Source organism: Parus major, chromosome 25LG2 (genome assembly GCF_001522545.3).
Source record: "Parus major isolate Abel chromosome 25LG2, Parus_major1.1, whole genome shotgun sequence".
Lineage (NCBI taxonomy): Eukaryota > Metazoa > Chordata > Aves > Passeriformes > Paridae > Parus > Parus major.
The window spans coordinates 610,171-633,051 of record NC_031794.1 but is presented as its reverse complement, the minus strand read 5'-3'; the positions used below and the strand labels follow the sequence as shown (position 1 = coordinate 633,051).

Here is a 22,881-nt window from a genome sequence, read left to right as displayed (position 1 = left end):
CTGACTGGAAACAGCTTGGAAAAAAACAGGAATTCAGAATCGATACACCCCAAATTAAAAGAGCAATCTGGGATCAATAAATACGAACGGAGATTTCCTGCAGGAAAAGCGGATCCTTGTTTTCCCATTTTGGGAAGCAAAGGCCCAGGGCACACAGACCCTAGAACTCCCTCACCTTTCTGTGCTTCCTGCAAGTTTGTTTTCTTGTTTACAGCATCCATGAATTTCGCAACATCCCGGGCAGATTTCCTCATGGCAACCATTGCTTCCCGCAGCTGGAGGAAAGAAAAGGGAAACACGGAGAAACTTTTGGTTTTTTGCCCCCAACACAACCTTGTGCCTCAGGAAACACAGTGAGGAAACAACTCCAGTCAGGGCCTCTCCACTCACCAGACTCTGATCCCTGGAGATTCTGGGACTGCTGCTGCCTGCGAGTAAAGAGAAAACAGTGGTTTAAAACCTTTTTTATGGAAAAAATCCTTCCTAATTAAATCACAGAAAGAAGAGGAAACGGGGAAGAGCATCCATCGCAAATCCCTGCCGGGAAATCCACCCAAACAAGGCTTTCCTCAGCCACCGTTCCTAACGTGGCGACAACAGTGAGGCAGGCGGGAAAAGGGTGAAATCCCAGCGTGGGACCTCAGGAATTCTGAACACCAACAGGATGTGGCAGATGTTCCCCATGAGCTAAGAGCATTCCCCTGTCCCAAGCCCTCCCCTGGAACTGCTGGGGACACTGAACTGCGCTTCCAGCCTGAGTCCACACTCATGACATCGTCATCCTCCTCGTCGGGGATCTCAATCACTTCCGTGGCTGCCGGAGCCTCGTCCTCCGAGCTGCTCTCCCGGTACTGCAGGCCCATCATGGAGTACAGCTCCTTTGCCAGTGTCTCACACTTGTCGATGGCCCTGGGGGAGGGAAACCAGCTGTGCCTCCCGAATTCCGCAGGGATAGCGAGGAACTACCCCTGAGCACAGCCAGCTGAGGGAAGTGCCCACAGGAAGGGTCTAAAGCCTTGGGGGGAAAGTTGTCCCTCATTAACTGTCCCTCATTAACCACCCACACCGTGGGTCTGCCCTGAAGGGAACGGGAACAGCCCCCCACACCCCGCTCCTCGGAATCTGGGCTCGCTGCAGGCCCACGCACCTCATGGCATCGTCAATGAGCTGGTCAACGTGGGCCACCTCCTCCTCCTTGTGCCTCATGCACTGCTCCAGCTCCTCCAGCTGCTGTTTCCGCTGCCTCACCCACTCGGAATTCTCCACTTCTTTGTCGATGATTTCCTGCAGCTCCTCCATGGAGATTCCCAGCTCGTCCATCACCTCCTGCTGCAGCTCGTTGATGTCCTGGGAATCCATCTCTGCCACACCTGAGAGTACAACAGGTGAGGGGAAGGCAGGGGAGGTGAGGAAGGGAGGGAGATCGTGGGAGCTCCCCCACCCTTTCGCACCTTCCCCTCATCGTCCCCTGCCCCAATGTCCCCTCACAGCCGCCCCGGTCCCCTCAGAGCCCGCCAGGTCTCCTCAGTACCCCACACCGGGTGGCCCTGATCCTCTCCCAGCCCGGTCCGTCCCGCCCACCCGCTCACACACCCTCACAGGCTCCCTTACCCCTCAGCCCCGGTCTCGCCCCTCACTCAGCGCCGCCGGTCCCGGGGAACCGGAGCAGAACCGGAGCAGAACCGGAGCACAGCCTGGCGCGCCTTCCCGGACGCCGCGTGACGTCACTTCCCTGCGCGCGCCTCCCGCGCTGCTGCCCCCTGACGGCGGGCCCGGGGACAGCAGGCCCCGAAATTCGTGAGTAAATTAATTCCTCTGGAACCGGGAATAAACTCCTCTGGAACCGGGGATCGGGAATCGCCCGCTGTCCCCGGGAGCGGGCGGGAGGCTGCCGCCCGCGTACTTGCAAAAGCCGGGACGCGCGCAGCGGGAAAAGGCGCGGTCGGTTCCTGAGGCGGCCCCTGCAGTGTCCGGGGCCGTTGGGGCCGTTGCGGAGCGGCCAGGCCCGGCCCGGCCCAGAGCGGTCCTTTAACCGCCGGCCCGGAGGGGTTTGCAGCACCGTGGGCGATGGGGGTTGGCGGGGAGCAGGGGGGTGAAATGGGGGTCCGGGAGGAAGGGGGGACCCGCGGAGCGGGGAGGGTGCTGGGGCTCCGGGGCCGCGGTGGTGCTGGGGGCTCTGGTGGGGCTCCCTGAGGGGTCTGGGGGACCCGGGGGGTTTTGGGGGTCAGTTGATGGGTTCCTCCTCCCAGGTGGAGGTGGGAATGGCGCTGTAGGGATCCACCACGAGCCGGGCACAGCGCACGGTCATGGCGAGGAGGAAGAGCCCCAGCAGCACCACGAAGGCCGTGGCCACGGCTTTGTCCACATCCAGGGCGGGCAGCCCTGTGGGGGTCTCCATACAGGGAGCCTCAGGTGTCTCCTTCCCAGCTCCAGGGACCGCTCAGGTGTCTCCTCCTGGCTCCAGGAATCCTCCAGCGTGTGTCCCCCGAGCGCTCCACTCCCAGTGACGTCCTTGAGGGCCAGAACCAGGCGGATTTGTGAGGCTGAGGGGTCAAAAACACGCATAAAAAAGGGAATATGTGGCCTTGGGTCCCCTCTGCTCCTTCCTTACCTCCCTGGGTCTCTGTCCCAGCCCGGCTGGCTCCAGGCCTTCATGAATTCTGCAGGAATGTGGGGATCACCTTTCAGACACAACCCAGAGGATTAAATTCCAACCCCACACCCCCTTCTGCCATCAGGAGAAGGCTCTGGGTCCCTTCAAGGGTCCTCTTTGGGGTGATTCGAGAAGTGCTGAGGAAGATCTATCCCCAAAAGCCTTGCTTGTGAGAGGATTTCAGGGTAGTTCTTTGTTTATGTTGGGAAAGACCAGAAAAAACTCTTGGAAAATACATTGAACTGAGCTGCCCATTGGATCTTGCAAGACAGCCTCATGAAAACCCCAGAACACCCAAAATATGCCAAAAATCTCCTAGGAATTTCTTTATTTTCCTACTCTGAGACAAAAAATGATCACTTTGGGAAGACAGTGAAACTTTGACACCCCATGAGTTGGTAGTTAATGTAGGGATTTTCCAGAGGTTTTTCAGCAAAGGATGAGTTTTAGGGTCCTGTTGGTGACCCCAAATCCCAATCCTGGGATCTAATCCAAATCCCAGTTCTGAGCCAAATCACATGTCCAGTCGGGATTCGAATCTTCCTTCCCTGGGTTTTAGAACCCCAATTCTAATTCCAATCCCTATTCCTATTCCTATTCCAATCCCAATCCAATGATGCGTGACGTAATAAACACCTCCCCCAAAAGCCCCGCCCCAAAAGCCCCGCCCCCAAAGCCCCGCCTCATCCCCGGTAGGGGCGGGACACCGCCGCGTTCGCCCCGTCCCCTGGCCGTGCCCTCCCGTTGTTCCGCCCCCAGCCCTCCGTTTGGACCAATAGCAGTGCCGCGTCTCCCCGTGTCCCTCCCCGCGCCCCCCGTTTGAACCAATAGGAGGCCGGTGTGGAGCTGGCCCCGCCCCCGTGCCTGTGAGGCCGGTGGAGGTTTTCCTGCGCCGCCATCTTGGCTCGGCGGAGCGGAGCGAGGAGGGGGCGGCCCGGGACCCCCGCCATGGCCGCCACCGCCGCCAGCGCGGGTGAGCCCGACCGCGGCTGCACGACCAGGGCTGGGGATTGGCCTGAGGGGCCGGGGGGAGTTCAGGGAGGGCATGGGGGGGCTGAGGGGTGTGTGGGGCTGTGAAGGGGGCTGAGGGGGGGCTCTGCGGGCTGAGGGGGGCCTGAGAGGCCCCAAGGGCTCTCAGGGGGCTATAGAAGGCTGAGAGAGACCCTCAGGCGCGGGGGCCGTCATGTGGGGCTCTGAGAAGGACCCTCAGGGGTCCCTGGAGGGCTGAAGGGGCCCTGGAGGGGCTGACAGGGGCGTGAGGAGCCCTGAGGGGCTGCCCTGGGGGGGCTCTGTGAGGGGGGAAAACGGGACAGTGGGATGGGGACACCCTTGAGGAGTCAGGGCTGTGTTACCTGGGTTTGGGGTGCTTGGGCCGGGTGTCTCTGGACAGCCGGTGGTGTGAGGAGCCTCTCGAGGCGGGTGGAGGGCCCTGTATTTGGGCTCCCTGGGCTGGGTTTCCATCATCACTCCTTTGGATTTGTTTTCCTCGACGGCTTCTGTCAGTTTTAGCCCCTTTTTCAGCTGTGTTTGAGGAGGTTTTCTTAATTCCCAGCAAAAACTGCTGCCCTGGTTTGAAGGTTTTGCAGAGATGTCCCTCTGGGCTGTGTGAGGGCGGGCAGGGCCTGCAGCACAGTGTTCCCTCAGGTTGGTCCCCAGAGCCCACAGCTCCCTGTGCACAGGAAGCTGGGGAGCCCTGGTTCTTGCCAAAAAAGCCCCAAATGTGTGATTTTATCAATTTTCTGGCCAAACTGCTCTGAAATGAGCTTGTATCGAGATTAACCCAGCATCTGTGAAGTCGTAATGGATTTACAACGTGGTGGCTGAGATCAGATTTTGAGCCTGTTTGTGATTTTAGTCTTAGCTTGTGCTTTGTGACTTTTCTTGTGGCTTGAGGGTCATGCAACACACTCAGGTTTATCCAGGAGTGTTCAGTGACACTGCTGAAGGATTCTGGGGTTTTATTTTGATGTTTTTGGGAGGTTTTGTGGCTTTTGACGGTGAGAAGACGCACTGGGGACTCAGAGCATTCAGTTTAGGAGGAAGGAAGATACTTGTGTGTTTAAACTGTACTTCCAAGCACTTGTGGAAGTGGAGTCTTCAAGGTTCTGTGTTTTTTTGCATAATAAGAAAGTTTTAAATCCTGAAGGAAAAGAGAGAGAATTTTTAACATCTGTGTTTAATATTTATAATCATGGGCAGAGTGACCAATATTCACTCAAGCCTTTTACACAGAGGGAGGGAAATACACAAACAGTAAACACAGAGATTATAAGGAGAATAAATTCTGAAGAATTCTCACAAATAATGTGGGTCTTCTTTTCCTTGATGTTAAAAAGCAGACTTCAGACCTCCAGTGAATGCTGGGTAATGCCCCAAAATACCCAGAATGTCTTAATTTCAACCCCTTAGCAATGGAAGAAACATTCTTTTCTTAGTTTCTATATTTCTTCTTGGAGAAGGTTCCCATGGGGATTAAAGTGCTGAGCTGGCATTGCATGGGAAACTCAAACAAGCTAAAAGTCTCCTACTTCAAAAAATCAATTTAATGTACCCCAGACACAGAAATTGAGATGTTTTGTAAATAAAAAGCCACAAAAGCAGAAATATCAAAGCTTTATGGTTGTGAGTGAAATGCAGAGTCATTTTAAGGCTGGTTTATCTGCTCCCAAACCTGCTCCAGACTTTTTTGGGAGCTCACAAATGGGTAAATTTAAAGCAAATCTTGTGAGATTCATTCTCCAAACATGAGCCTGGCAGATAACCGCCTTCTAAAGCTTCTGCAGCAAAAAAGCACCAGTTTTATACAATAAAAATGTATTTAAAAGCTGCAGCAGCCCCTCTCGTAACTCACAGCTGGGAATGTTTGCTGTAATTTTATTTTGGAGCCTTTTTTCCCTGTTGGGATGCCAGTGGTTGCAGCAGAGCCTTTCCCAGGAGAGTTGGGCTGGGAGCCTGGAGCAGTGCGGGGGGTTGGGATTTACATTTGGTTACTGCTCCTCTCTTCTGGCCTTAATTAGATCCAACTCATGGTGTAGGGAAGCAGGGATTGGTTCTGGGAAGGGCTGGGACACAGGCCCAGCCAGGATGTTGGAAACCCACCTGGATTTCTTGGAACGCTTGGCTGGACACCTCCAGGAGCGGTGACTGCAGCACTGCTCTGGGCAGCCCCTTCCAATGCCCTTTCCAGGAAGGAATTTTCCCTAATACCCATCCTAAACCTCCCCTGGTACAACCTGGGGCTGCTTCCTCTCATCCTGTTGTTCCCTGGGAACAGAGCCTGACCCCAGCTGTCTCCAGGCTCCTTCCAGGGAGGTGCACAGAGTGAAAACTGCACCACGGGCTCCAGGAATTCACCTCAGTGTCACGGTGTTCGGACTGGGGAGAAGACAGAAGTTGGGAAGGAATCTCTGCGTTCCTGTGCGTTTCCCAGAAATCCCAAAGGGTGGGAAAGCCAGGCCTCTTCCCATGCCATCCCTCTGCCTGTGCTGTCCCTGGTTTGGGGAGGCTGTGGCCACTCTGGCCTCGTGCAGAGCAGAGCGGTGCCAGTCCTGGTGCTGGACCTCGGTCTGTCCAGGGCTGCCGCGTGAGCCGCGAGAGGGAAATGTTCCTCCGTGGGAAGATGAAGCCTGGTGTCAAGCAGGTTCCTCATAGGATCCCTGTGCCAGGCTCCTGGGAAATCTCAAAAGCTTGAAAAGCAATTCCTTGTGTCCCCCTGAGCCCTGTGTGGAGCTGGGTCCGGAGAACAGCACCGTGTCACTTCCTTCCCCTGCCCAGAGCGGAAATTCCTTCCCCTCAAGAAAGGGATTATCCTCTGTGCTCCAGAAACTTCACCTCTGTTCTCACCTTGTTCAGATATGGCTGGGGAAAAGGAGGAACCCTCCTGACCTGCTTCATTCCCACTTGAAACTTCATTTTGTTAAACAAAATCCTTGGATGTCACCTTGGGACTTCTCTTGGGAATAAGGGATGAGGCATAGTGGCATCTGAGTGTTCCAAAATCAAGCAGAAAGGAGATGGGGAAGGGTTTCCACCTCTGTTTTTTTTTGTTCTCCAGATGTATTTTTGAATTCCAGAGGATCCTGGTGTTTGTTGCTGGAGCTGGTGTTGGATGGGCTGTGCTCACTCCCACTGTTGGTTGGGATTGTTGTTGTTGCTCCTTCAGCTGCCAAGCCTCGAGCTGGATGCTTGTTCCATACTGTAGTCACCCCTGGGAAATGCTATGGATTGGCAAGGAAAAGGCTTCCTCAGCAACGCCAGCTGCTTGTAGGAAAACAAACCAGGCAGGCAGAGAGGCTGGGAGCATTAATGTGGTAAAAGAGGTTTAATTTTGACAGAAATACCAGAAATTTGGGAACGTGTTCGCTTTGAGGTCCAGGCACACCACAGAGGTGATTGTACAGCTCCACTTTTAGCTGTAAATAAACCAATATCCAGCTCTGGAAGTGAAATTAAACTATTGTTGGACTGAAATCTAGCTTTGGGGAGTGGAGAAGAACTTGGGAACTCCACCTTAAAGCCCATTTTCCTCTAATTCATTAAACCTGACCTCAGTTCTTCACTTTGTCCCCCCAGTTGTGGCTGTGTCCTGCTGGGGGTGGTTTGGGAAGCCCAACACTGGGGCTTTGGGGGTGTCTGGGTACCTGCTTTGATAAAGCAGAAGTGGTTTGGGGGTTGCAGAAACAGGAAAAAATGGTTTATAATGGATTTAAAAACAGATTTCTGATGTGGAGCAGACTGTTTGAATGTAGAGGAACATTGGTTGGGCTCTGATGAGATGCTGGCATGTAGATTCAGCATAAGCCACACTGAGCAAGCTCTGAACATTTGCAGATCCTGTTACCCATGCTCCTGAACAACCAGGATTAGGGGAAAATACAGGAAAATGGAATGCTCTAATCACAGTCTGCTTTGGGGTGGAAGGGACGGTAGAGATCACCTGGGCCATGGCTGGGACGCCTCACACTCATCCAGGGTGCTGCAGGCACTTGTGCAAGAGCACAGGCAGGCCAGCACTGCTGCCCGTGGTGCCCACCAGTCTGTACTGGTGAAGACCAGAAGTGACCAGCTGAGCAGTGATGGGTTTTGAGGTGCTTTACGGGCATTTTGGTTCATTCTTTGTCTCAGATTGGGAAATGAACCCTCTGCAAGTCGGTGTCTTCAGGGAAACTCGCAGCTCTGCTCCTCCTCCCTCCTTTATCGTGTGGCCTCAGCGCCTTCCCTGCTCCCACCAGGCTCCTCCCCTGTCCAAAAAAGAGACCACATCTTTTAATTTGGCAGCCTCAGCTCTCCAGCTGAGGAAGCAGCGTGTGCTCCGCGCTGGGAACGGCTGCAGCAGATGAAAGGACACAAGCACACACTGCCTCAGCCCCAGCAGATGCTGACACACAACTGCTGCTGCTGGGGAGTGTTCCACTGAACCAGAGGGGCTTGGACGTAGTACTGGTTGATTTCCCTGATTTTTTCCACTCCTGTTTAGAGATGGCATCTGATGTTTCCTCGCTGGGTGCAGCTGTTGGCTCCGGGAGCTCCGGGTCGGGCGCCCAGGCTGGAGGAGCTCAGAGGCCCAGCAAGAGACGGCCCGGGTGAGTGAGCGAGTGCTGGGGCTGTGCTCGGGGAGGGCTGTGGGAAAAGGGCCTTTTTGAGGAAGTTTTATTCTCCAGAAAGAGCCGTCAGCCTCAGGAGGGGCAGCTGTGGCTGCTTCTGAGAAGTTTCCTGGTTCCTTCAGGTGGGCTCTGTCCAGTCCTTTCCCTTTGTGGTTGTGTGCCAGCTACACTCCTTGAAGAGGGGCTTAAGTGACATATTCAGAGGGGATTAAAAACTTTGCACCTCGTAGAAGGAGCAAATGCACACCGAGGATTGAAAGCAAGACAGGAGTTGCTGCAAGAGCTGGGGGAGCAGAGAATTTTGGGGTTTTGGAGCCTTACTCCAACCTTTGCAGTTGTGCTGTCCCTGGGAGGGGTGGGGGGAAGCCACAGTGTGCTTGTGGGAGGCTTTTTGTTTGCTAAAAATGCCTTTGCAAATTCAAAGGGAGTTGAGCGACTGTTCCCAGATTTCTGGCAGGAGAAATTGCCTCGTAATTTTCAGGCAAACTGAAATCTGTCCCTGCGCCCCTCCCAGTCAGTCAAACTCTTTCCTTCAGCCCCGTTTGCTGAGGCTCCCACTGCCTGCAGCTCCTCCCATGCTGCCAGCTTTCCATCCCAAAAGGAAAGGTGAACCGTCCTGTGTAGGCTGTTGGTGGTCCCCGATTCTCCTAGGAGATCAGGCTTTTGGAACAGAAGGTTGGGATGCAATGGAATGCTCCAAGTGGGTTTTCTTCCTTTGGAACTGTTCTTGCTCTGCTCCTGATAGACACCTAAAAGATGCCCCTTTCCAAACTTTGTTGTTTGTTTCACGTCACAATCGCTATATTGCATTGGGATTACTTAATTTTTCCTTTCAGGAATCATCTGCATCTACGGGGACAGATAGAAAGGTAATTTAAAGGAGAAACCACTTGGCTAACAGTTACCTTTTTTTTCTGTTTTTCAGGCTTGATTTTGATGATGATGGAGAAGGGAACAGTAAATTCCTCAGGTGAGGGAGAGTGTGGCATCCAGAAGTTTCTGTCCTGTGGTCTAGCTGTGTCTGTGTGTTTTCACTGGAGCAAGATCTTTCTGCTCCTGTGGCTTTTCCTCTCTGGAAGTGCTGGGAATTGCTCCAGTTCCTCAAACCCTTCCCTTTCTCCCAGTCAGCAGTATTCCTCCATCTTTTGTTCCTGCCTCAGGCATTGTTAATTAATCCTCATCTGTTGTAAGGATGCTTCAGTTCCAGAGACATCCTTATTCCCGAGGAGCTGGCGAGGCTGCGAGGATCTCCTCGTGACCCATATGGAGCACAGAAGAGTTGGAATATCTTGTGTCGTTTATTTGTAGCCTCACTGCAGGGTTTAGGATTGAATAACTCCAGTGGCACTGGCATTCCCTGCGTTCCCGTGCTTTAGGGGTGGCCGTGGAATGGTTCAGGATGATGGATGTAGGATTTACCAGGAGAAACCCTTGGATGGAGGTCCTGGTTTGGGCTACCTTTATCTTCCAGCCACACTTTAATCTATTTCTTGGTATGGGATTAAATGGAGTGTGATCCCACCATCCTTGACTGGAATGTGCTATGGAAAACCGTGTGGAGGAGATGCCAGTAGCTCACCCATAGTGTTTGGGGTGATCAGTGAATTGTGCTGCAGTGCCCACCCGCAGCCAGGGCGGCCTTTTGAACCCTGGGCATTTTCTGTGGCAGTCATTAAACCTTGTTCTCTCGCTGCTTTTCTGGGAAAGAACAAAGTGGAAACACTTTAACCTCTCCCCCTTTTCCTAGATGTGATGATGACCCGATGCCAAACGATAAAGAGAGATTTGCCAGGTAAGAATTTGATGATTTTAAAGCTTTCTGTGCCAAAAAACTTTAATATGAGAGGGATCCTTCAGCATCCTCCTCACAATCATCTCTCCTTGAAGGTGCTCCAAGGGATCCACACGTAGTCCTTGATGTTTTTTGGACCAGTTCATTGTGTGTGATGACATTCCTCTTTTTCACCATTCCTTTCAGCTCTGGCCTTGGACTCTCATTCTTTTCATCCTGCTCAAGAAACTTGCAGAGATTGGAGTTTCCTGCTTAGTACAAGTTTTCCTTGAACAGGCTTTCCTGGCACACGTTGTCATTTGTGTGTTTTGTGGGGAATTACACAGAAGCTGCACAAATTGGGGATTTTCTGGAGGTTGTAGGGATCGCTTTGATCAGTTTTTGGTGTCTGACAGTATCTCTGAGCGTTGGGACCGAGCCCGTGGTATTTTTACAGCTGATTGAAGCTCTGCTCCTTTCTCTGGACACACTCCAGCCCATCAATGTCCCTCCCAGGATTTAGGGGTCACTGTCCTGCTGTTACCTGCCAAAGGGCTGCAGGGAATTCCAAGCTGGGAATTCCAGCTTTTTAAGTGGTTTGAGTCCTTCTGAAGTCAAGTAAATAAAAAAATACGTTAGAAATATCAGAATATTTCTAATATTAGAAATAAGCAAATTAGAACTTGGTCACAGCCTCAGAAAAAGTTTTAAAATTCAGCACACCAGGCACCAATTTAATGTGGAATGTTGCAAACTAATGACTGTTTTATTTTATGGAGTTGCTCCTCTGCAAAACAGACCCGTCCCTAGGCTGGGTTTCCTAGTCCATCTTTCCATTTTTTTTTTCCATTTCTTTCAACTTTTTTTCCATTTTTAGCTTAGCTGGCTAATTTTATTTTTAGGTCTGATGATGAGCAGAGTTCAGCGGATAAGGAGAGACTTGCCAGGTAGGAGAATGGAGATTTCAAGCATGGACAAGCAGAGTTTTTCCTTTCCTTAATGTTTCTCTAGGCATCCCTTCTCTTTTTTTTTTTTTGTTTTTTTCCCCTCCTTCCCTCATCTGCTGCAGAGGATTTAACAGACTCCTGGAAATGGCTGTGGAATTGGGATTAGGAGGGGAAAGGCATTGAGGAAAGGCACACCTCATCCTTGGAAGGATGTTTTTCAGGAGTGCATGATAGGATTTGTTTACCAAAGGCCACAGGGTTGGGCTCCTGCTTTCACCTGTAGCTTTGCTAACCTATGCTAAACACGGTTCCTCTTGTCCAAGTTGTACATCTGGGAAGGTTTTGTGTCCTGGGAGTGCTGCTGGACTCTCAGAAGAGGCAGGAAAAGATGTGTTAGCTCAGGTGTTTTCCTGCCAGGGAAGGTGGTTCACTGGGAACAGGATTTAATTTTTCCCTGGGTTTCTATTAGTAATTAATGAGAGACTTCCTGAAAGCAGCAGAGCAGTGGGCTGGAATGCTGCACCAGGAATCCAGGAATGGGCCCTGAGGACACCTGTGCCCCTGTGCAGGTGACGTGTCACCTCTGCACACCTGCAGCAGCCTTTGCTTCCCACCTTGCAGATTTAAGCCAGTCCTGGGCAGTTTTGTCTTCAAACCAAAACCTGCCCCCCAAAGTGCCTCTGCTGGCTGCACCGAGCTGTGCTGAAATGTTTGAGGGGATCAGGAAGGCACAGAGGTGAGGCTTGGGAAGCCTTCCAAGGGTTTGTTCCCAGGAGCAAAGAACATTTCAGAGAAGCGTGGAGTGGGACCTTAGAGCTCATCTCGTTCATGGCAGGGACACCTTACTCTACCCCAGGCTGTTCCAAGCCCCATCCAGCCCAGCCTTGGACGCTTCCAGGGATCCAGGGGCAGCCACAGCTGCTCTGGGCAGCCTCTGCCAGGGCCTCCCCACCCCCTCAGGGAAGAATTCCTTCCCAAAATCCCATCCAGCCCAGCCCTGTGTCAGTGGAAAGCCATTCCCCCTTGTTCTGTCCCTTCAGGCCTTGTCCCAGGTTCCTCTCCAGCTCTCTTGGAGCCCCTTTGGGCACTGGGGACGCTCCAAGGTGTCCTTGGAGCCTTCTCATCCCCCAGGATGGACAATCCCAGTCCTCCCATCCTTTCCTCGTGGCAGAGTGACGGTGGGCAAGTGAAATGCAAATGTCTGGTGATTCCCCAGTAGCTTTTGTAGTTGAAGGATCTTTGTTTTTCACTCCTGAGCTTGTGGGTTTAGAGAAGCTGCCCCAAAAGGTGAGGTCAATGAATGTCTGCACACACCTTGTAGTGATAAATGCTCCATTTTTGTATTTATCCTGTTTGTTCACCTGCCTATCCTTGTTCCTTCCAACACTTCCATCTCATTTCACTTCCCACCATGTGCTTCCTTGCACCTGATCCATCCTTCTGTATAGGAAACCTGGCTTTTCAGCTCTGTTCTGGAAAACCCACCTTAGGAACCAGTTAAATTATGTATCCTGGATAAAAGAACCAAGTTCTGGTCTGTGGGACTGAAGGGAACTGTGCCCTGTGAGCCAAAGGGGTGCCAAGAGCCTCTTTAGAGGTCGGTGCCACCACTCAGGTGTTGCCTGGTCCTGGGCTGCCCGCGTTGGCTGGCCGTGGTCATCTGTGCAGAAATGAGGTGTGAGCTGCTTGGAAGCTTTCCCTGCTGTGACAGGGGAAGGGCTCTTGATGTCACTGAGAGGTTGCAAGGTGAGACCCAGCTAATTCAGGTCTCTCAGAACTCTGGGGTGGCTGGGGTTGGGAGGAGCCTTAGAGCTCTCACACCTCCCAGAAGAGCAGGTGCCCAGGCTGTAGCTGCAGACCTGGTGGGTGTGATGGTCTCATGCACCCTCGGATGGACGGTGCTGAGGTCACCTGCAGTGAGGTGACCTCGTTTTGGGAGCAGAGGAGCGATTCCTTGGGCTCCCTGCAGTGCTGTGGGGTGGGTGGGGAAGGTGAGCCCAGCTCCTCGCTGGCCCCAGGTTCCACAGAGCCGCTGTGACTCGAGGCAGGTGCAGGTGTAGCCTCTCCTCCTTGCCCGTCTCCACGTTCCCTGTGCACGCCCAGCATGTGAGGCTTGACTCCTAATCCTGACGGCCCCGGTGCATCTCTGTGTGTCCTGTGAGCGCTGACGTGGGGACGTGTCTGAGCCTCCCACCCCGGTGACTTCACCTTCCTCCTTTTCTCCTCCTCGGCCTCTCGCAGGGAGAACCACAGCGAGATCGAGCGCAGGAGGAGGAACAAGATGACGGCCTACATCACGGAGCTGTCGGACATGGTGCCCACGTGCAGCGCCCTGGCCCGCAAGCCGGACAAGCTGACCATCCTGCGCATGGCCGTGTCCCACATGAAGTCCCTGCGTGGTACTGGCAACACCTCCACAGATGGCACCTACAAACCCTCCTTCCTCACCGACCAGGTCTCTGTCCATACCAAAACTCCCTCTTTTTATTGAGCCCCCTTAAGGTCCTGGGGAGCCACAGTGAGGTGTCCCTGAAACCTTCTGGTCTTGGCCTGGTGCTGCTTTGTGGGACTTGCAGCAATCAGAGGGGAAAATTAAACCATGGGTGCGAGGAAAGAGTCCAAACCCAGGGTGTGTTTTTGGCTGTGCAGCTGAGAGGTGTCTGTGTGTCTGCAGGAACTCAAACACCTGATCCTGGAGGCAGCTGATGGCTTCCTGTTCATCGTGTCCTGCGAGACGGGGCGTGTGGTGTACGTGTCGGACTCGGTGACGCCGGTGCTGAACCAGCCGCAGTCCGAGTGGTTCGGCAGCACCTTGTACGAGCAGGTGCACCCCGACGACGTGGGCAAGCTGCGGGAGCAGCTCTCCACCTCTGAGAACGCCCTCACAGGTACAGCAGCACGGGCAGGGCCGCGAGGGGCCGGCGGGTGGGAGAGCCTGCGGAGGACTTGGATTAAACCCTTCCCTTTGTAGAGGGAACCAAGCCCTGGTGCCTTTCTACCAAGGATGCTGCAGCCCCCCCTGAGAATGCATCTAAAGGTATCACCGGTGACACTCGTGTCCTGCCAGTTCCCACTGCGTTACCTGGTGCCACACCTGTCTTGCTGGAAGGACTCCCCGTGCAGCAGCATCTCCTTTCTCTTTTCTTAGGTCGTATCCTGGATTTGAAGACGGGGACGGTGAAGAAGGAAGGGCAGCAGTCCATGAGGATGTGCATGGGCTCCCGGAGATCTTTCATCTGCCGAATGAGGTGGGAAGCAATTCCCTGGGGAAATCTCCGGGCCTAACACCAAACTTGCTCCCAACCCTGGCCCTTCCACGCTTTTATTTCAGCTATTTTTGGGCTCATTTTGATCTAGACATGATAGAACATGGCTGAACATTCCCTACAGTCAAGTTCTTGAGACGTTTGTTTGCCCTGTTGTCGTAGAAGATCCAGTTTAAAGTAGCAATTAGTTTTAGCCCCAGGTGTCACTTCCCTTGAGTTCTTCAGAACAAGGGGTTTGTGTGGTGGGAGTTCCTCTTATTCAAGATACCCAAATTATTTTCACGTTGATCAAAAAAGACCAAATCCTTTCTAACCCTGGTGTAGGTGTGGCAACAGCTCTGTGGATCCAGTGTCTGTCAATCGTCTCAGCTTCATGAGGAATCGCTGCAGGTAAACGATACATAAATGGCTTATATACATACAGCATCAAAACAATACAGCTGAGCCCCTTCCCTCACCTTCCCCACTGCAGCACAACCTGTTTCTCTCTCCCAAGGAATGGTTTAGGTGCAGCCAAGGATGGAGAGCCTCACTACGTCGTCGTGCACTGCACGGGCTACATCAAAGCCTGGCCCCCAGCAGGTAATGATTCACCTGTGGTCAGGTGGGCTGCCTTTAACAGCACACGGTCGAAAGCTGCCACTCCAGCAGCTGAAGGTGCCAGGAAGTGCTTTACAAACCTATCTCTGACTTTCATTTCAAGATTGACCCAATTTATGCAGGCCAAGCAGCAGATCTCTGTTTGTAGAGGATGAGAATAATATTGAAATGTCTGAAATTCAGAGACTTTCATTGGGGGAGGGGGGCACCTTAAATTCCAAAATCCCTTCATGGGGAAGGGTATTGGGTTACAAACCAGGGCACGGAGATGTCTTGAGTCTGTTCCTCTGAAATGAGCCATTTTTCCTGTACTAACCTTGCTGGAATTTTTGGCCCTCCCCTCCCAGGTGTTTCCCTGCCTGACGATGACCCCGACGCTGGCCAGGGCAGCAAGTTCTGTCTCGTGGCCATTGGCAGGCTCCAGGTGAGTGCCCTGCTCCCCTTTTCCAGCACTGCCTTGTCCTGGGAGTCCCCAGATTTAAACTCTTCTGTCTGAAAACCTTCCCCAGTGGCCACAAATCCCAGAGCAGGGCTGGCAGCTGGGGTGCAGCCCAGCCAGGGCTGGTGACTGACTGTCCCTGTGCTCCTGGCAGGTGACCAGCTCCCCCAACTGCACAGACATGAACAACGTCTGCCAGCCCACAGAATTCATCTCCCGACACAACACCGAAGGAATTTTCACCTTCATCGACCACCGCTGCGTGGCCACCGTGGGTTACCAGCCCCAGGTGAGGACCTTGGGGAGCTTTTCAAGAAAAAAGTGCTCTTTGAACTTAAATTTCCTTCAACATCGTGGTTCTGCTTGTCCAACAGAGCTGATAAACCGTGCCCAGGGTTAACCCAGACATGTGTTTCTTCTCCACTGGTTGCTTTTCCATGTGTTTTTCCAAGCCCTTTGATCATGGGAAGGCTGGGTGTCTCTGGAATATGTCAAATGTCAATTAAAGCCATTTTTGCTTCAAATTGAGTTAAAGATCAAACATTAATCAACGGCTGTTGTGCTTTTCTTTTAAAAAACAGCACACCAGCTCTTGTGCTTGGGTTGTGTAACAGGAATTTGGGGGGAAGGAGCAGGAACTACCTGTCCAAAGACAGATTAATTATTGAATCTGCCTGCCAGATGAACTGACTCAATCTCTCACAATTCCTTCAAAAACAGGAACTTTTGGGGAAAGACATTGTGGATTTCTGCCATCCAGAAGACCAACAGCTTTTACGGGACAGTTTTCAACAGGTAAAAGCATTGTAGCTGCCCTTTGCATGCAGGGTGGAATTCAGACCGGAGTTTGTTCCGAGATTGGAGTGTCGTGGTGCTTGCAAAGCAACGAAATTGACTGGAAAACCAAGAAGAAAAACAAAGCTTAGATAATTCTCCTGTGCCAACAGTTGCAGATTTAGTGGTGTCATTAAATGCAAAACGGAACAGAAGCATCTGATTACTTAACTCCTGAATCCAGTCTTAACTCCAGCTCTGGCTGCTGGTCCAGTTGGCTTTTAGGGCCAGGGATGTGGCTCCCAAGTGCCTGCCTGACTTGGCTGAAACCCTGGTTCGTCTCTAGGACCCAGCCCAGTGCTGCAGAACCCGCAGTGGAGGTGGTTTTCTTGCCCTGTTGTCGTTACTGTTATTTCTGAGGGCCTTGGACTGGTGGCAGGGCAGGTAAGGCTGCCCCTGTGCTTTCATGACTCCAAAAACCAGCTGCTCATATCCATTGCTCCAAACCCTTGGAACGGGAAACGACAGCATGTGTTTCATTTCTTGGAGGCTTTTTCATACATCTCACCAGTGCAAAGAGATAAGAGAAGTGAAGCCAAAAAGGGGATTTTAGATTCCCCTCCTGTATCCTTTAGGAATCAAGCTGTCCCAAGGGAATAGCGCCATTTGGTTTGGGAAGACTGAGACGAGGTGGTCCAGGTTTGAGGCAAAGGGCCATCGCAGGGGTCTGGGGGAGGAACTCATTGCTCTCCCCACCTTTGACCAGGTGCTACTGATGTCATTCCGTTTTTTTTAGGTGGTGAAGTTAAAAGGCCAGGTTCTGTCAGTCATGTTCCGCTTCCGATCCAAAAACCGGGAATGGCTGTGGATGAGAACCAGCTCGTTCACCTTCCAGAACCCCTACTCGGATGAGATCGAGTACATCATCTGCACCAACACCAACGTCAAGTGAGTGCCTGCAGAAGGGCTCTCAGTGCAGAGCACCCCAGAGCTGGGGAGCCTCAGCCTCTCCCCCTCACCAGCCTCACATCAATTTACACAAACCTGGAGAAGTCCCCCGGTCCCTGCAGCTCCCATTCTCTGCTGGGCTGTGCCAGGCACTGCAGGACTAAAAAGTGCAGGAATTGTGATGCCTTTGGCTGTCTTGTTGTGTAGCTTAAGCTCCCAAAATTCAGCTCCAGCAGTGCCTGAAACTGCTGAAATCTGCCTTGGGATGCTCTTGGATTCCTGTGACATCCCAGGGGGTCTCATCTTTGGGAATGGTCAGAGCTGCTCTCTGTTTCCATGAGGGAGCTCCACACCCCTTGAAAGGACCTAGAAATTGTGCCTGTGTGTGATGTAGAGCTGCAGGCTCGGCAGGGGCAGCTCCAGCAGGCAAACAGAAGGCTGGATTGCCTGGGAAAGGGAAATCCAGGCTTTTTTTGCCATGAGGCAAAGTAGCACTGCTTCCCTGCAGGGCTGAAATGTGCTGCAGGCCTGATTTCCTGCCCCAGGCAGGAAATCTCTCTCTTTGAACTTCTTTGTTCCACACGCAGCCATTCCCACATCCAGAATCCTAACACCCCTGTGGAAGTTCAGAGCAGAGCAGCAGTGTCTCTGTGGTTGTGTTTGAGGTGTGCTGGGACTGAATGTGGAGGACAGAGGCACAACCCCCACATCTGGAGCATCCTGTTCCATGACACCAGCTTTCCTTTTGGGTGGAAACTCACCCAAAAACCCCTTCACTCAACTGGGGTTTTGCATCAGACAGCCACAGCCCGCTACCTACAGGACCCAGCTTTTGCTACCACTTGGAACTTCTAAAATCTCTTTTTTCTGTGTATGCTTTGAAGGAACTCGAGCCAGGAGTCCCGGCCTGCCCTGGCAAACTCCATGCCAAGGCCTCAGCTGGGGCAGAGCGTCAGCCTTCCCCTGGACATGGGCACGGCCCCACTGCCCTCAAGGTCAGGAGGAGTTCAGCTCCTTTTCCCATTTCCACCTTCCCCTCACACACCCTTCATTGCCAAATTCCCCTTTCTGCAGCCAGGAACTGCAGGCTGACAAATCCCTGGTGTAACTCCCCAGCCCTGTTCCCTTGGGAATTGTCTTCAGCAGCCTGTGTGTGTTCCCCTGTTACAGACGCTCTCTGTTTCAGGCAGCAGCAGCCACCGCAGGCAGAGCTGGAAGTGGGCCCAGGAAGGGAGAGCTTGGCTGGGTACGAGCACTCACAGGTGAGTCCAGAGGGATTTGGGCACTCCCTGTTTGTTGTTCTGCACTGGTTTAAGTTCTGCACCGTTTTGCTGGAGGTTTAGCAGTGGTGGCACCAGGTTGAGGTGGGGTTTGAGGGGAAGGTGCTGCTCGATTCCACCATTTATCGTGTGGAATCACGGAGTCGTGGAATAGTTTGCGTTGGAAGGAACCTTAAAGCCCATCCACTTCCACCTCCTGCCATAGCAGGGACACTTCCACCACACCAGGGTGCTCCGAGTCCTGTCCAGCCTGGCCTTGGGCAGTTGCAGGGATGTGACTGGGCATCCCGAACAGCCCCGCTGTCCCAGGAAGGCATCAGAGCGCCGGGAGCAGCCGCGCCCTCGGCGGCTCCGCGCGGCCCCGCTCTGTGCCGAGGTGTGAGCAGCCGTGTCCCGCCCCAGGTGCCCGTCCAGCCTGTGAGCGCTGCCGGCCCCGAGCACAGCAAGCCCCTGGAGAAGGCCGAGAGCCTGTTCAGCCAGGAGCGGGACCCTCGCTTCGGGGACATCTTCCCCGGCATCAGCACAGGTGGGTCAGCAGCACACGTCTGCTCCTTCTGCCTGCCCTGGCCACGTCCTCCCTGCCTGTCCCTGCCGAGCAGCTCTCCCTGCTCCCCGTCTGCACTGGGGGCTCTGACCCCAGACAACCTCCGTGCGAGTGGAGTAGAAAATGGAGAGGAAATCAAATTAAACGGGATTTAATGAAATCATCTGGAGTCTGTGTCTGGAGAAGGAACAAAGGAGTCTTCCTTCACACAGACACGTCTCTTCCGAGTGGTTCTCTGTTCCTGAGATGTCCCAGCCCAAAAATGACTCGTGCTCTCTCTGCAGACCAGAGCAAAGCCATCCCTGCCAGTACCATGCCGGCCAACCCGCCCCTCTTCGCCCAGGGAAACACCTTCACTGCTGCACGGCCTGCTGAGAACTTCAGGTGAGGCTTCACCTGGCCAGCTCCTCCTGCTCCATTCCCTCTGTTTCCTCCGCTGTGCCTTGGACATGCCCAGGATCTGGGTGTACACAGCCCCAGAAGTTCCTCTCACTTGTTTCCCAGTATAGAATCATGGAGTCATTCAGGTTGGAAAGGCCCTAAGACCATCAAGTCTGACTGTTAACCTGTGTTTACCACTGACCCCAGTCCCCAGGTGCCACATCCACACCTTCCTGGGACGCTCCAGGGGTGGCCACCTTTCCCAGATGGGCAGAGTTATCCCAATTCTTGGGCTCATTTCCCTCCACCAACAACTTGAGCAGAAGGGTTTGGTGCCTCTTCCTCCTGTGCGTGCTGTTCCGTGGGCTCAGACACCTCTTCTGTTCCAGGAGCAGCAGCATGGTCCCTCCAGTGAACATCATCCAGCAGCAGCAGCCCTCGCCCGCCGGCCGGATCTTACCCCAGATTCCCCGCCACTCCACCCCAGCTCAGGTCAGCGGGACCACCTGGGCTGCAGGGACACGGCCAGTGTTCACACCCCAGGTAGCACAGCCCGAACCCTCAGGTGCAGGCCCCCGGGTCCCCGCTGCCTTCCAGACCCTGCTCTCCGTGGGGAACCGTCCTGCTTCCACTCTGCAGCGCTGCGTGTCCGTGTGCTTCCTCCTTCGGGGCTGAGCCGGCAGCTCCTCCCTGAGCTGAGGGTCGGGGTGAATCCGTGCCTCCTCTTCCTCTCCCGTGTTTTTCCTCTCTTACAGCAAGTGGCATCCCAGGCCGTGAAGACCCGACCGCCTTCCTTCAGCATGGGCACATTCCAGGGCACACCGTCCTCCTTCAGCTCCATGGCAGGGCCGGGATCGACGGCTTCTCCCACCACGGTGCCGTACCCAGCCTTGGCCAGCCGCGGCACAGGCTTCAGTGAGTGGGGACTGGGGGGAAAAAAACCCCGGGAGAAAAGCTGGGAGCATCCAGCTGTGGAGGGATGTGCTCTCCATCATATTTTGTGGGTTCTGGGAGTGCCTAAATGTGGGGAGCAGAGTTGAATCTGTGCTTTGACTGACACTGATCACCTTTAGTCATCCTCCAACCATAGAGCTGGACTCAGTGGTCCTTGTGGATCCCTTCCAGCTCGGGATAGTCTGGGTTCATCCCAGCAGATGAATTTTGAACCATTTTAAGGCTAACTGGCAGGAAACAAACCCCTCTGGGAGTCCCTTTGTTGTATCCCATGGCAAACACCTCAATTCTCAGCCTGTGGCCAGAATTCCTGGAGGGCGACCCTGTCCTGCCGCCAGCAGCGGCCCCGCACAGAGCACTGGAGAAATGAGATTCCCAGAGGAGGGATGGATGCTTCACTGCCTGTGTTCTCTGCCCAGCAGCCACAGAGGCAGCGCAGACCCCGGCCCCGTTCCAGCCCCGCGCCGCCGACGCCGTGGGAATGTGGCCACAGTGGCAAGGACAGCACCATGGCCCGGGATCCGGGGAGCAGCACGTGCAGCAGCCCCAGCCCAGCCAGCCTGAGGTCTTCCCAGTAAGATGGAGCTTTTTAACCTCCCAGTCCGGTGGGATCCACTGGTCTTGAGTCACCCAGAGCTTGTCCCTGTGGTTGAAATCAACTGGGGAGGTCCCAAATCCTGGATAATCTGATGGAGCTGGAAGTGGAGAGGGCAGGACTGGCTTTGTGTCTTGGTCTGTTGCAGAATCAGTGTGAAATTCCAGTCAGATTAACCCTTCTAATTCTAATTAATAATAAAAAAAAAGCTACAGTCCAATGAAGTTAAAATTAATTCCTGAGAATTTATAATCATCTCACCCCAGCAGTTGGTGATTATAGCTTAAATTTGCCTTGGACATGGACCCTGTGTTCCCTTGGGAAAGGGACCAGTTTGGCCCACAACATCTATTCCAGCAAACCCGTGACTAAATTGCCAACATGATCACGGAACCATGGAATTGAGGCTGGAAAAGCCTCTGAGATGGAGTCCAAACTCTGCCCTGAATTTCCAGTCGAACCCTCCCTGGCACACCCTGAGGCTGCTGATATTCCAGTCTGGATCCTAACTCTCTCCTTGTATCCCCACAGGACATGCTGACCATGCTGGGGGACCAAGGGCCCAACTACAGCAATGAAGAATTCCCAGAGCTGAATATATTCCCTTCTTTTTCTGAATAAAACAAGCCTTAGGGGAAACAGCATAAAGCTCTCCACAATATCCACATGTAAAGGAAAACAGCCCAGTCTTTTTCTCAAGGAACTGTCTAAACCCTTCCCACCTCATGGAAGTGGAGCTCCGAGGAGGGATGGCCGTGGAGGAGGAGGTGGTTTGGACACCTCCTCCATGTGGGATTGTTCTGGAAGCTTCAGGACTCGAGTGCCACCAGGCTGGAGGCCCCGTGTTCCCAGAGCCGCTCCCGGGTGGATTTTTTTGGAGGGATTCCTGTCTGGATCACAGACAGCCCTTCCAAACTTTTAAGGTGGCTTTGACTGTTTTTATTTCGTTTTCTGCCGTGACTTTTTCTATAGAACACAAACTATTGGAATTTTTAAATGCTGGAAGTGTTATCCCTGTAAACACAATCCTGGAGGATGCTTGAGTAAGAATCCGTGTCCTAAGCCAGCGTTTTCCTCCTTTTTGGAGGAGTTTTGGCTGTTTTTGGAGGGTTGTTACAGCATCTCCAGTCCAGGGTGCTCCATGTGGAGATTCCAGTGTTTGTTTGGAATCTTCTCTCTCCTGTGAACTGTGCAATGAAATCGGTGTGATCCACGACCCCCCGTTAGCCCGGGATAATTAACAAGCCATAAAAAACATTTCCCATGTAGCTTTCTTCTGGATGAATCTGTTTTCCAGCTGATGGTTTCTGTGCTGCCACAAACCCAGGTTTCAGCAGGTTTTTTGGGATAAAGTCCATGAACTTTTATCACATGAAGATGAGTTCCTTGTGAGTCCTCGTGGAGCTGGATGTGGGAGAATCCCTGGATTTCATCAGGGAATTGTGAGGAACTGGATTTTCACTACATTTGCTCACTCACCATCTCCTTAAAGAAGAATTCCTGCCATGGGATGATCCTGTTGCCAAATCACAAACTGTAAGAGGAGAGCTGGAAAAGTAGGGAACAGAATGAATTTTTTTATATATATATATATATATATCTATATATATAAAATTTTTAATTTTTAAACATTGACTTGGAATCTTCTGGCTTTTTCCATGGAAAAAAAAAACCAACTTGTGGCCAACCCTGCTCTCCTCAGGGGCTGGAAGAACTGTTTGATTCCCTCTTGCTTCAATTCCAACAGGAAAATTAATTGCAGAGTTGGACTTGGAAAGAAACTTGGCACAACAGCAGCTGGGGAAGGATCCCAAGTTTTCCTGGAAGCCTGTTTTTGTTTTGAGTGGAATGTGGGTGTTCCCCCCCTTTTCCCTGCATGCTGGGGGGCTCTGGGACCCCCAGGCTGGCTGTGTGGTTCTCTCTGCTGTTGGGGGCAAGAAGGGGGAGAGCCCTCCCTTTCCAAGAGCTGGTTCCAGGGCTGTCATTCCTGAGCAATCCCCACGTAGGAAGCTTTGAAACCTTTGTGTCACCAACCCAGAGAGATCCCTCTTGTAAGTGGAGCAGGAAGCTTTATTTTTCTCTCTCCTTTTCCCCCTGGAAAATTAAGACTTGAAGGTTTTGTTTTA

At 52.9% G+C, this 22,881-nt stretch overlaps 3 protein-coding genes across 18 annotated transcripts in view; 1 reads left to right on the top strand and 2 right to left on the bottom strand.

Annotated features, from left to right (window-relative positions):
* Positions 1-1,719, bottom strand: part of SETDB1 (SET domain bifurcated histone lysine methyltransferase 1) — a 13,602-nt gene extending 11,883 nt beyond the window's left edge. For all 3 annotated transcript variants that reach the window (XM_015650241.3, XM_015650242.2, XM_015650243.3), the window contains exons 1-5: positions 1,612-1,719; positions 1,148-1,370; positions 743-909; positions 391-428; positions 176-275 (exon numbers count right to left, since the gene is read on the bottom strand). In XM_015650241.3, coding sequence (XP_015505727.1) covers positions 176-275; positions 391-428; positions 743-909; positions 1,148-1,359 — 517 coding nt within the window. In that variant the 5' untranslated portion in view covers positions 1,360-1,370; positions 1,612-1,719. The remainder of the gene's footprint in view (positions 1-175; positions 276-390; positions 429-742; positions 910-1,147; positions 1,371-1,611) is intronic.
* Positions 1,609-22,881, top strand: ARNT (aryl hydrocarbon receptor nuclear translocator). Of its 14 annotated transcripts, none has more exons than XM_015650247.2 (23): positions 1,609-1,797; positions 8,130-8,235; positions 9,182-9,226; positions 10,004-10,048; positions 10,930-10,974; positions 13,216-13,429; positions 13,649-13,862; positions 13,946-14,011; positions 14,123-14,222; positions 14,565-14,630; positions 14,737-14,822; positions 15,188-15,264; positions 15,434-15,568; positions 16,000-16,074; positions 16,850-17,001; positions 17,886-17,996; positions 18,188-18,263; positions 18,684-18,807; positions 19,110-19,209; positions 19,596-19,749; positions 19,962-20,121; positions 20,580-20,734; positions 21,287-22,881. In XM_015650247.2, exons 2-23 carry the CDS (start codon positions 8,132-8,134, stop codon positions 21,374-21,376), a joined length of 2,394 nt encoding a protein of 797 aa, XP_015505733.1. In that variant the 5' UTR covers positions 1,609-1,797; positions 8,130-8,131; the 3' UTR covers positions 21,377-22,881. The 14 variants fall into 14 exon arrangements, 13 of the variants coding, with proteins under 13 accessions (XP_015505733.1, XP_033375686.1, XP_033375685.1 ...); XM_015650249.3 differs by lacking the exon at positions 1,609-1,797 and adding an exon at positions 3,495-3,626 and having other exon boundaries at positions 19,596-19,698; XM_015650246.3 differs by lacking the exon at positions 1,609-1,797 and adding an exon at positions 3,495-3,626 and having other exon boundaries at positions 20,583-20,734.
* On the bottom strand, positions 2,168-2,437 carry LOC117245526 (cortexin domain-containing 1-like). The gene has a single exon (XM_033519807.1). It carries the CDS (start codon positions 2,396-2,398, stop codon positions 2,225-2,227), a length of 174 nt encoding a protein of 57 aa, XP_033375698.1. The 5' UTR covers positions 2,399-2,437; the 3' UTR covers positions 2,168-2,224.